Consider the following 13,387-nt stretch of genomic DNA (forward strand, 5'->3'; position numbering starts at 1 on the left):
TGCACATCACCCTGAACACACCATCCCCACTGTGAAACATGATGGTGGCAGCATCATGTTGTGAGGATGCTTTGCTTCAGGGATAGGGAAGCTGGTCAGAGTTGATGGGAAGATGGATGGAAACAAATATAGGACAATCTTAGAAGAAAACCTGTTAGTGTCTGTAAAAGACTTGAGACTGGGGTTGAGGTTCACCTTCCAGCAGGACAACGACCCGAAACATACAGCCAGAGCTACAATGGAATGGTTTAGGTCAAGGCATATTCATATGTTAGAATGGCCCAGTCACAGTCCAGACCTAAATCACATTGAGAATCTGTGGCAAGACACTGAAAATTACTGTTCACAGACGCTCTCCATCCAATCTGACAGAGCTTGAGATATTCTGCAAAGAAGAATGGGCAGAAATGTCCCTCTCTAGATGTGCAAAGCTGGTAGAGACATCCCCAAAATGTATTGTTTTAATTGATTTCACTGGTGCATAGACCCATTGGCAGTTAGAGACAAGCCGTGCAATAGTAGAGAAGAGATGTATAGATATGTGGGGTCAGAGAAATAAAATTAAAAAAACATGAAACGCTACCCCCAAAGGGGCTGCTATATATTAGCAGGTTCTTTCCCAAGACAGTGCAGAGGCAGCCAGGCAAACAACAACATCCCACTCAAGTTTACTTTCTTTGTAGAAACTTGTAACAAGGGGGTGGGGGTGGGCGGTTTGTGGTGATATGAGACACTCCAAAGTGGCAGGTATACCTTGCAGAGGACCCTTCTCACTCAGTATTGGTAGCACAAGTACAGGTAGACTGGAACATTCCATAGGTTCATGGCCAGAACCACAAAGCAGGTTTAGCACAGGCAAAGGCCGACTGGAACAGTCTAACAGTTCACAGCTGGGGAGCAAGAAGTAGGTTGAAGATCAGACAAAGGTAGACTGGAACAGTTTACAGGTTCACAGCTGGGGACCATGAAGTAGCTTTAGCACAGGTAGTGGCACACTGGAACAGTCCACAGGCACATGACTGTGGACCATGAAGGAGCTTTAGCACAGGTAGTGGCACACTGGTACAGTCTACAGGGTCATGGCTGTGGACCATGAAGTAGCTTTATCATAGGTAAACATAGGCTGGAACAGTCTACAAGTTCACAGCTGGGGAGCAAGAAGTAGGTTGAAGATCAGACAGATGTAGACTGCAACAGTCTACAGGTTCATGGCTGTGGGCCATGAAGTAGCTTTGGCATAGGTAAACGTAGGCTAGAACAGTTTGCAAGTTCACAGCTGGGGAGCAAGAAGTAGGTTGAAGATCAGACAAAGGTAGACTGGAACAGTCTTCAGGGTTCACAGCTGGGGACCATGAAGTAGCTTTGGCACAGGTAGTGGCACACTGGAACAGTCTACAGGTACATGGCTGTGGACCATGAAGTAGCTTTAGCACAGGTAGTGGCACACTGGAAAAGTCTACAGGTTCATGGCTGTGGACCATGAAGTAGCTTTAGCATAGGTAAACGTAGGCTGAAACAGTCTACAGGTTCACAGCTGAGGACCATGAAGTAGCTTTAGCACAGGTAGTGGCACACTGGAACAGTCCACAGGTACATGGCTGTGGACCATGAAGTAGCTTTAGCATAGGTAGTGGCACACTGGAACGGCCTACGGGTTCATAGTTGGGACCATGAATTAAGGTGCAGCACAGAAAAGAGACTCTAGAATCCTGGAACAAGATCATTACGTAAGTTCAGCCTCTTATAGAGTAGTCCAGCATCAAGTCCAAAGGAATCTAGGGGCAAGCAGCCCTCCTAATCTCAGCTCACAGTTCCATTCCCTCAGGAGGGAAAAGACAATATCCTGAGGGCTCCAGACTATTTAACAGCAGCCCAGGCACACCTGGGCACACTTCCTCATGGATTGGCTAGGCTCTGCTCAATAATCAGGCCGGTCATTTGAATCCCCCCCCTCCCCCCCAAGCTCTAGATTCATCTTCTAGAGACAGGGGGAAGCAATCAAACTCTCAGTCTGTGAAGCCCTGAACAGACCATACTAATCAATCCCTCCTCCTCTGATTACAGAAGAAGCTAGGAAGACACATTTCAGCCAAAAAGCACAATGTAAAGTGAAAAACATCCACACATAGAATGCCAAAAAAGGACACACATTACGCTATTATATTGGGAGGTTATTATTAAGTGCTTTCTGTATTAACATTTCTGATTGGTATAATTAACAGACTGTTCATTTGATGACAGATACAAGTACAGCACAACGTTGCACCTCACCTGTCTTCAGCTGATGGCCTCTACCAATAACGGGTGCCGAAGTTGGTATGTTCTCTCTGGGTGGCCGTAGACCGGTGACATTCTCATACATATCATCCTCAGTGGGATCCTCTTGGGCGGAGTCTGAAGTGAAACAAAGTAATTAATTGCAGAAAACAAAGCTGTGTGATTGGATAGCACAGCTGTAGGTGGCCCCATAAGGTGACATAGTACATTATAAATTGAATATACTGCATAAATATACCATACAAACCAATTCCTCCAAAAGATGAAGCTTTATGGCCCACCGAGGCAGGATCTACATCCACTGTATATAGTACATAAGAGGGGGGCATAGAAGGAGAAACTGATAAAAAGCTGCTTTCTGGGCATCCTCAATGCAGTATACAGAACCCACGGTTATGGATTAAGGCTGGAACGTCTGTATACACTGAGGAATAAACAGCTCTGTAATATTAGGTTACATTGCACTACACACCTGCCGTATTGGATGTGCTTCTGGCCCTTAAAGCATAGGGGATTGATTTGCATGGCTCCGCCCATGGTCTTGGTATGAGGACTACTCATACTCACTCGTCTCCACAACCAAGAAGGAGAAGCATCCGATCGCCTCCGCCGCTGTCGACGGCTCCGGTAAGTGGCGGAGGGCACCGGAGAGCGGCAGGAGGGGAGGAGGCCCTCTCCTGCCGATAAAAGTGATCTTGCGGCGAATCCACCACAGAGACCACTATTATCGGAAACCGGACCGCCCGCTGAAGAAGAGGATACCGGGATTATGGTAGCTAGCTGCTGCCATAACAACGATATTCCTCTTCAATGACGGGACGTATATTGCCATGTGGTGGTCTGGAAGTGGTTAAAGAACAGTGTGGGGTTCCCCTTAAATCCCCATTGAGTCTTAAGACTAGAATTGGGTTTGGTGCTGAGTTCAGGGTCTGTGGAATTCCAGTTGGATTCACTTAACACCAAACCCGGACAGGTCCACTCATCCCCAGTGATCACTAGATGTTTGTTTACAAACAAACCCCTCTCTCCATGGAAGTCTCTCTCCTTGCTTAGCAGCAGCTTAGAGAATAAGATACAATGTAACAAAATGTTACAATGTGTAAAAAAATACATTAACGTGTGAATATAAGTTAACAATTTCTCTCCAGCTGTGACCAAAAGTTTTGAGAATGACACAAATGTTAATTTGCACAAAGTCTGCTGCCTCAGTGTTCTTATGATGGCAATTTGTAATCTCCAGAATGTTATGAAGAGCGATCAGATGAATTGCAAAGTCCCTCTTTGCAATGAAAATCAACTTAAAGAGGAGGGCCAGCGTTAAAAATTTTTTTTTTTAAAGTCAGCAGCTGGAAACACTGTAGCTGCTGACTTTTAATAAGCAGACTTACCTGTCCAGGGCGCCCGCGATGTCGGTCGCCCGAGGCCGACCCGTCCCTTGGCTCTCGGGTCCCGGCGCCACCATTTCAACTAAGGGAAACAGGCAGTGGAGCCTTTGCGGCTTCACTGCCCGTTTCCTACTGCGCATGCGCGAGGACACACAGTTCCCAGAACACAGCGCCCCATTACCCAGAAGACGCCGCACGGAGGAGAGAAGACAGAACATCACCGCAGAGGAGGAAGAGGCAGATTAGGACGATATGCCTAGCAACAGGCATTTCTTGTAAGTTTAAAAAAAAAAAATCAATTTTTTTTTTTCTAATTCTTTGCTAATTTTTAATGTACTTTTGTTTATTTAGGGTGGCCCACCACTTTAATCCGATAAAAAAAACATTTCCACTGTATCTGTGAAGGAGGACTCCCAGTAAAGTCCAGCAAGAGTCTGGAACGTCTATTACAGTTGATTCAGCTGTGGGATGAGGGCACCACCAGTGCAGAGGGTGGAGGGGGGATTGGGGCACCACCAGTGCAGAGGGTGGAGGGGGGATTGGGGCACCACCAGTGCAGAGGGTGGAGGGGGGATTGGGGCACCACCAGTGCAGAGGGTGGAAGGGGGATCGGTGCACTACCAGTACAGAGGGTGGAGGGGGGATTGGGGCACCACCAGTGCAGAGGGTGGTGGGGGGGATCGGGTCACCACCAGTGCAGAGGGTGGAGGGGGGATTGGGGCACCACCAGTGCAGAGGGTGGAGGGGGGATCAGGGCACCACCAGTGCAGATAGTGGAGGGGGGATCGGGGCACCACCAGTGCAGAGGGTGGAGGTGGGATCAGGTCACCACCAGTGCAGAGGGTGGAAGGGGATTGGGGCACCACCAGTGCAGAGGGTGGAGGGGGGATTGGGGCACCACCAGTGCAGAGGGTGGAGGGGGGATCAGGGCACCACCAGTGCAGATAGTGGAGGGGGGATCGGGGCACCACCAGTGCAGAGGGTGGAGGTGGGATCAGGTCACCACCAGTGCAGAGGGTGGAAGGGGATTGGGGCACCACCAGTGCAGAGGGTGGTGGGGGGATTGGGGCACCACCAGTGCAGAAGGTGGAGGTGGGATCAGGTCACCACCAGTAGTGATGGACGAACTTCCGACGGGACGTTTCGCGAACACGGACCGCGAACGCGGCCGATAGTTCGCGAAACCAAACGTTCGCGGCGGGCCCCATTGACTTCAATGGGAGGCGAACTTCGCAAACCTACAGGTCAAATTTGCAGCCACAAAAGAATTAATAGCTGTGCAAACATAGTCCCACCACATGGCCAATGACATAACACATGTATGAGGTGAATCTGGGATCGACAACTACAAGCATTCTTTTTTTATATGGAAAATTGTTGTGACAATTAAGGACGGTGGAGCGCATGAAGGCAATGGAGGAGAGGGAAGGTCAGGGACCAGGGTAGGCAAAGAAGAGGGTGCAGGAGATGATCACCAGCAGCGTGACATACAGCAATGACACCTGCACCGTGATAGAATGATCTGACACCAGCACCGTGATAGAGAGCACTGACATCAGCAGTGTGACATAAAGCACTAACACCAGCACCGTGATATACAGCACTGACAGCAGCACCGTGATATACAGCACTGACATCAGCACCGTGATATACAGCACTGACACCTGCACCTTAAGCAGCCCCAGGAGGAAGTTAGTATAGCACAGGGATGGTGGGAGCCCCTCATAATGTGTGTGAGTGATTAGCAGACTGTACGTCAGTCCCTATACCGTTGAAGGACTGCTGCAGTATAGGGCAGCGGTCAGCAGTAGTGCACCTCAACCCTATGTATTGTGGACCTATACCAGTCCTTATAGAGTAGCAGACTGTATCTCACTCAACCCTATGTACTGTAGCACCCTACACAGACCAAGTTACCAGTCCTTATAAAGAGCTTTGTGGAACAAGTGAGTTGTGAATGATTAGCAGACTGCAGCAGAAGGGCAGCAGTCAAGTATAATATTCTTTCTATATTTGGAAGAAAGAATATTATACGTGTACAAGCCTATTACCGTACCACTGATACCAGTCCTGAAAAGAACCTTTGTGGAACTAATAGTAACAGCTACTGATTAAACTGACCCTCACTGCCTGACACACTGCTTCCTGCCTGTCCCTATATAAACTGACAAAACAGAGGCTACTGAAACAATAACTGGAATAGCACTTTTGTGGACCTGATAGTAACAGCTAATGACTAAACTGACTGTCCCTGCAGCACACACCGTCCTGTCCCTTTCTCTAAACTGACAAAAGACACTCAGGCTGCTGCAACAATCAGTAGCACAGCAAACCTATATACACCTAACACCTATACCAGTCCTGAAAAGAACTTTTGTGTACCAAATAGCTAGCGATTTGGGTCACTGTAATCTCTCCCTGCTCCACACAGCAACCTCTCCCTATAGTGACAGAAGAAAGAATGTAAAATGGCGGCCGGATCGGGTGTATTTATAGGTTAGGGGGAATGTCCAAGTGTCCATGTGCTGTAATGTCTCAATTGGCTGTCCTGTACCACATGATGGATGTGTCATCATAGGTCAAAGTTCTTTTACACATTAAACACAAAAGTCCGCCGGGTGAACGGAGCCAATAGTCCGCCGAACGAGAGAGACGGCAAACAGCCGAAATTCGCCGCGAAACGACCGCCGGACGAACCGTTCGGCCATCACTAACCACCAGTGCAGAGGGTGGAAGGGGATTGGGTCACTACCAGTGCAGAAGGTGGAGGGGGGATCAGAGGACCACCAGTGCACAGCTTGCTCAGGAATGGCAGCAGGCAGGTGTGAGGACATTGACACTGAGGCCGCGTACACACGGGCGGACTGTTCGCCCAACTTTGTCCGCTGAACAGTGTTTCGGCGGACAGTCCGCTCGTGTGTGGGCTTTCAGCGGACAGTTTCAGCGAACAGTCTGCTGAACAAAGTTTTTCGGAATTTCCGAAAAACTTTCCGCTGAAACCTTGTTTCAGCGGACAGTCCCCTCGTGTGTAGGCTTGTTCGACAAACTAAGTTCCGCGCATGCTCAGAAAGGATTTACACGGCGAAGGTTGCATTGCAGTGTATAGGACGTCGTATTTTTCGTCCCGTCGTACGTGCCGTACACGTCATCGTGCAAGTTTCAGCGGACTGTTCGTTCGTCGTGTGTAGGCAAGTCCGTCCATGCTAATTTTGAGTGGACTGTCCGCTCAAACTGTTTGACGAACAAAGTTGAGCGAACAGTCCCCGCGTGTGTACGCGGCCTCACAGTGAGGAGAAGACTTTTGGAGGATGGCCTGGTGTCAAGAAAGGCAGCAAAGAAGACACTTCTCTCCAGGTATAGATATTTCGCAAAAGGTACAGGGATTGGGCTGGGGACTGGGAGAAAGTCATTTTTTCTGATGAATGCCCTTTCCTATTGTTTGGGGCATCTGGAAAAAATGTTGTCCGGAGAAGAAAAGGGTAGTGCTACCATCAGTCTTGTGTCATACCAATAGTAAAGCATCCTGAGACCATTCATGGTTGGGGCTGCTTCTCAGCCAAGGGAGTGAGCTCACTCACAATTTTACCTAAGAACACCACCATGAATAAAGAATGATACAAGAACATCCTCCAAGAGCAACTTCTCCCAACCATCCAAGAACAGTTTGGTGAGTGGTGACCAACAATGCCTTTTTCCAGTATGATGGAGCACCTTACCATAAGACAATGTGATAACTAAGTGGCTTGGGGAACAAAACATCTACATTTTGGGTCCATGACCAGGAAACTCCCCAGACCTTAATCCCTTTGAGAACTTGTGGTCAATACTCAAGAGGCGGGGGAACAAAAAAAAAACTCATAAATTCGAACAAATTCCAAGCATTGATTATGCAAGAAAGGGGGGGGGGGGGGCGGCCATCAGCCAGGATGTGGCCCAGAAGTTGAGTAACACCATGCCAAGAATTGCAGAAGTCATGAAAAATAAGGGTCAACACTGCAAATGTTGACTCTGTGCATACACTTCATGTCATTCATTGTAAATAAAAGCCTTTGACACTTGAAATGCTCGTAATTACGCTTCAGTATCCCATAGTAACATCTGACAAAAAGATCTAAAAACACTGAAGCAGCAGACTTTGCGAAAATTTTATATTTGTGTCATTCTCAGAATGGCTGTACATCCCACTTAAAGCGGTATTAAACCAAAAACCAAAAATGTCATATATATATATATATATATATATATATATATATATATATATATATAGCAGCTTACCAATCATTAGATGTGTCAACTGCATTCCTTTTTCTTTTTTAGGCTTTTTTTCTCCTCTGTTTTCACCTGGCCTAGTAACACCATTCTGGTATTAGAGTACCCCTCCACTCTGCAGGAAGGAGCACAGGGGACACCTATGGATAGCAGAAGCATGTTCTTTTGAAAAACAACAGACTTACTGGCCAGATGGAGTCTCCTTTCCCAGTCGGAGCCGGGTACGGGAGGAAGCCCTTTGGGTGGAGTCTCATCTGTGACGTCATTCCACACGAGCAGGCTGGTGCTGCCCGCCGCCGTGTGCTAGTTTGTTTCCAATGCTCTGATGTGAACCTGCTTAATCGTAAGTGTGATTGGGGATTGTCTGATAAACACTTTTAAACATATTGCACCGCAAGGTTTTCTTCGTGTCTCCACACATACGGGGAGCGACTTGAAGCTGACGTCTATCCATCGAGTACTGTGGAGCCTTCCTCCTGACTATCGGTGAAACAAACATCTTCCCCAGTCGGGTCGTTGAGTCTCTAGGAATAAAGCAAGCGAGTGTGATCTCTATAATCTGAGATCCACCATCTCTGGTAAGAGGCGTGTGTATGTGGTGAAGGGATTTGTTTGAACATCTAAAAAAAAAAACTTGACTCCCTCGGTCTCCGTGACTGCACTCTTCGGTGGCTCTCATCCTACCTATCCCAATGCACCTTCAGTGTCACTTACAATTCTACTTCCTCCACTCCTCTTCCCTTCTCCGTCCGGGGCACCCAAGGTTCTGTTCTCGGACCTCTCCTATTCTCCATCTACACCTCTTCCCTGGAACAGTTGATAGCCTCCCAAAGCTTTCAATATCATTTCTACACTGACGACACCCAAATCTATCTCTCCACCCCTCAACTCACTCCATCAGTCTCCTAACACATCACTAACTTACTGACAGGCATATATGCAGTCGCGGAACCTCAAACCCCCCCCCCCCCCCCGCTATCTGCCGGTCCGCCGGCACTTACCCCAATGGCGGCAGGTATAGGCAGGCACATCGGGGATCGGCGTACACATCGGGCAGGGGATCAGGCTGCGGCAGGCATCTGGCAGCGTCTCCTGCATCAGAGGTGTAACTAGAACCTTCAGGGCCCCGGTGCAAGAAACCGTGAAGGGCCCCCGACACCCCCACTCTTACATCACAGTCTGTAGCATTCCCCTTCATATCGCAGTCTGCAGAGTTCCCCTTTACATCAGAGCTCTCCCATACATCAGGGTCTGTAGCATTCCCCTTCACGTCAGAGTTCCCCTTTACATCAGGATTTGCAGAGTTCCCCTTTACATCAGAGTTCCCTTTTACATCAGGATCTACAAAGTTTCCCTTTACATCAGGATCTGCAGAGTCCCCTTTTACATCAGAGTTCCCCTTTAGGTCAGGGTCTGCAGAGTTCTCCTTTAGATCAGGATCGGCAGAGTCCCCTTTTCAGTGTTAGAAAAGCGAATATTCATTTGCTTTTCTAACACATCTGGGTGGGCAAAAGATGGAAAAGCATCCCCCCCACATGATGCTGCCACCACCATGTTTCACGGTGGGGATGGTGTGTTCAGGGTGATGGGCAGTGTTAGTTTTCCATCACACATAGCATTTTGCTTTTAAGCCAAAAAGAAGAATTTTGGTCTCCTCTGACCAGATCACCTTCTTCCACATGTTTGCTGCCCCCTCCCCCACATGGCTTCTCACAAACTACAAACAGGACTTCTTATGACTTTCTTCCTCCAATGTCTTTCTTCTTGTCACTCTTCCATAAAGGGCAGATTTGTGGAGAGACGACTAATAGTTGTCCTGTGGACAGATTCTCCCCCCTGAGCTGTGGATCTCTGCAGCTCCTCCAGAGTTACCATGGACCAATTGGCTCTTCTCTGATGAATGCTCTCCTTGCCCGGCCCGGTCAGTTTAGGTGGACGGCCATGTCTTGGTAGGTTTGCAGTTGCGCCCATACTCTTTCCATTTTCAGATGATGGATTGAACAGAGCTCCGTGAGATGTTCAAAGCTTGGGAGATTTTTTTATAACCTAACCCTGCTTTATACTTCTCCACAACTTTATCCCTGACCTGTCTGGTGTGTTCCTTGGCCTTCATGATGTTGTTTGTTCACTAAGCTTCTCTAACAAACCTCTGAGGGCTTCACAGAACAGCTGTATTAATACTGAGATTACATGACACACAGGTGGACTCTATTTACTAATTAGGTGACTTCTGAAGGCGATTGGTTCCTCTTGATTTTTAGTTAGGGGTATCAGAGTAAAGGGGGCTGAATACAAATGCCCCCCCCCCCCCCCCACACACACACACACACACTTTTCACATATTTATTTGTAACAAATGTTGAAAACCATTTAAAATTTTCTTTCCACTTAACAATTATGTGACACTTTGTGTTGGTCTATCACATAAAATCCCAATAAAATACATTTACGTTTTTGGTTGCAACATGAGAAAACGTAGAAAATTTCAAGGGTATGAATACTTTTTCAAGACACTGTATATACCGCCAACGGTTTGCACATCGCTTTACAAAATGAAATATCGGTGCAATATTATTATAAAACGTGTCCCCAAAGGGCCTTTTTGGTTTTCGGATCTGTTGTAGGCTCCTGTTAATTTTGGTCTGGGCTTCTCTAGACGTCACCGATCTCCCGGCGATGAAAGAGTTAACCACCACCACATAACCGCATTCACTGCTGTTTGTCTCTCTCTCTTTCCGGCACTCGGCTCTAACGGAATCCACGGCGCGGTGAGCCGATCCCCCGGAGCCGCGGAGCGTTTGCCGTAGAACGGTATAGGAATCACTTCTTACATTTTTATAGTCGCGCTGCTACAGCCGAGCGATCAGCGGTGGAAAATCAGATGTTCGTTAGAACTCTTAGAGCAGAAAGGGGTTGTTTTTTTTTTTCGTAGGCAGGAGATCAGCAGCACACCCCGAGGAGAACGCATCGAAAAGAAAATGCAAAACGCGATGAAAACTTCTTGTTTTGTTTAATTCTTCAAAACGATGTCACGTCTGAGTGATCTGGTCCCTTTCTTCTCCTCGCTGCTATAAAAACACTTCCTCTTTTTAATAACGGATCATTCAAAATGATACACTGAGGCTTCATTTACATAAAATGGGCTTCAATGTCTGAAGAATAAGATTATATATGTGTGTATATATATATATATATATATATATATATATATATATATATATATATATATATATATATAAAAACCAACAGTGTATGTACCCCTGACCATCACACCTACACTATATTTTCAAAAGTATCGGTACGCCTGCCTTTACACACACATGATCTTTAATGGCATCCCCAGTCTTAGTCCGTAGGGTTCAACATTGAGTTGGCTCCGCCCTTTGCAGCCATAACAGCTTCAACTCTTCTGGGAAGGCCGTCCACAAGGTTTAGGAGGGTGACTATGGGAATGTTTGACCATTCTTCCAGAAGAGCATTTGTGAGGTCAGGCGCTGATGTTGGATGAAAAGACCTGGCTTGCAGTCTCCGCTCATTCATCCCAAAGGTGTTCTATCTGGTTGAGGTCAGGACTCTGTGCAGGCCAGTCAAGTTTCTCCACCCCGAACTCGCTCATCCATGTCTTTATGGACCTTGCTTTGTGCACTGGTGGGCAGTCATGTTGGAACAGGAAGGGGTCGTCCCCAAACTGTTCCCACAAAGTTGGGAGCATGAAATTGTCTAAAATATCTTGGTATGCTGACGTCTTAAGAGTTGCCTTCAATGGAACTAAGGGGGCCAAGCCCAACCCCCGAAAAACAACCCCCCACATCATAATCCCCCTCCACCAAATGGTTTGGACCAGTGCACAAAGCATCCCAAAGGTGTTCTATCGGGTTGAGGTCAGGACATTGTGCAGGCCAGTCAAGTTCCTCCACCCCAAACTCGCTCATTCATATCTTTATGAACCTTACTTTGTGCCCTGGTGCGCAGTCATTATGGAACATGAGGGGGGCATCCCCAAACTATTCCCTCAAGGATGGGAAGCATGAAATTGCCCAAAATATCTTGGTATTCTGACGTCTTAAGAGTTGTAAGAACTGTAACTAAGGGGGCCAAGCCCAACCCCTGAAAAACAACCCCCCCCACCATAATCCCCCCTCCACCAAATGGTTTGGACCAGTGCACAAAGCAAGGTCCACAAAGACATGGATGAGCGAGTTTGGGGTGGAGGAACTTGACTGGCTTGACCTCAACACGATAGAACACCTTTGGGGTGAATTAGAACAGAGACTGCAAGCCAGGCCTTCTCGTCCAACATCAGCCCCTGACCTCACAAATGCCCTTCTGGAAGAATGGTCAAACATTCCCATAGACACCCTCCTAAACCTTGTGGACGGCCTTCCCAGAAGAGTTGAAGCTGTTATAGCTGCAAAGGGTGGACCAACTCAATATTGAAACCTACAGACTAAGACTGGGATGTCATTAAATTTAATGTGCGTGTAAAGGCAGGTGTCCCCAAACTTTTGGCAATATAGTGTATCTGACATGGTGGGAACCAAAACCATGGCTAATGTTATGAAGTTACCCCCACATGGCCATTCATAAAGAGTTACACTCCCACTCCAGGGCTATTAGAATGGAGTTACCCCTCCATAGCTATTAATATAGTTTCTACCCCATGGCCATTAATAGGTAGTCCCCTCACCATCTTATGGCCATTAATATGGAGTTGCCCCCATCATAGCTATTCATTTCCAGCTGCTATCCTATGCCTATTAATAGGAAGTCCCCCCATCACCATGACCATTAATATGGACTTGCCATCACCAATCACCTATAATATGGATTTGCCCCCCCCCCAATTGTCATTAATATGGAGTTGCTACTCTATGGCTATTAATAGGGAGTCCCCCTATCCCCAGGGCCAACAAGATGGAGTTGCCCTCCAAGACCAATAATATAAAGTTGCCCTCCAGGGCCATTGATATGGAATCTCTCCCCCCCCCCCCCATGGCCATCAATATTGAGTTGCCCATCCACAACTATAAAGTGATATTAAAGGCTTTCCTTTTTTCTTTTAAGAACAGACATGTCATACTTATCTCCTCTGTGTAATGGTTTTGCACAGAGCAGCCCCCGATCCTCCTCTTCTCTGGTCCCTCGCTGACGCTCTTGGCCCTTCTCTTGTGATTTGTGCCTCCAGAGCAAGCAGCTTGTAAAAAGGGGGGCAATGGCACTCAAGCAGGCTCATTCACGAGCCGTGGCTCTGTATGTCCATTCACACACAGAGCCATGGCAAGGCCTTACCCCCTCTCTCTTCTCATTGGCTCACTGGCTGCGATTGACCAATGGCTCTTGCTGCTGTCTCAGCCAATGAGGAGGGAGAGTCCCCCGGAGAGCTGAGGCCCTCGTGCAGATCGCTGGGGGAAGATCAGGCTCAGGTAAGTATTGGGGGAGCTGCAGCAAAGAGCAGG

The 13,387-nt window shown here is 47.6% G+C and overlaps 1 protein-coding gene across 1 annotated transcript in view; it reads right to left on the reverse strand.

The window, feature by feature from the left end:
* Positions 1-13,387, reverse strand: part of LOC143956908 (uncharacterized) — a 58,187-nt gene that overhangs the window by 40,360 nt on the left and 4,440 nt on the right. The window contains exon 2 of the mRNA XM_077467079.1: positions 2,272-2,394. Coding sequence (XP_077323205.1) covers positions 2,272-2,394 — 123 coding nt within the window. The remainder of the gene's footprint in view (positions 1-2,271; positions 2,395-13,387) is intronic.

This window comes from Lithobates pipiens, unplaced genomic scaffold, assembly GCF_037356315.1.
Source record: "Lithobates pipiens isolate NorthernLeopardFrog02 unplaced genomic scaffold, aLitPip1_a1.2 Scaffold_44, whole genome shotgun sequence".
Classification (NCBI taxonomy): Eukaryota; Metazoa; Chordata; class Amphibia; order Anura; family Ranidae; genus Lithobates; species Lithobates pipiens.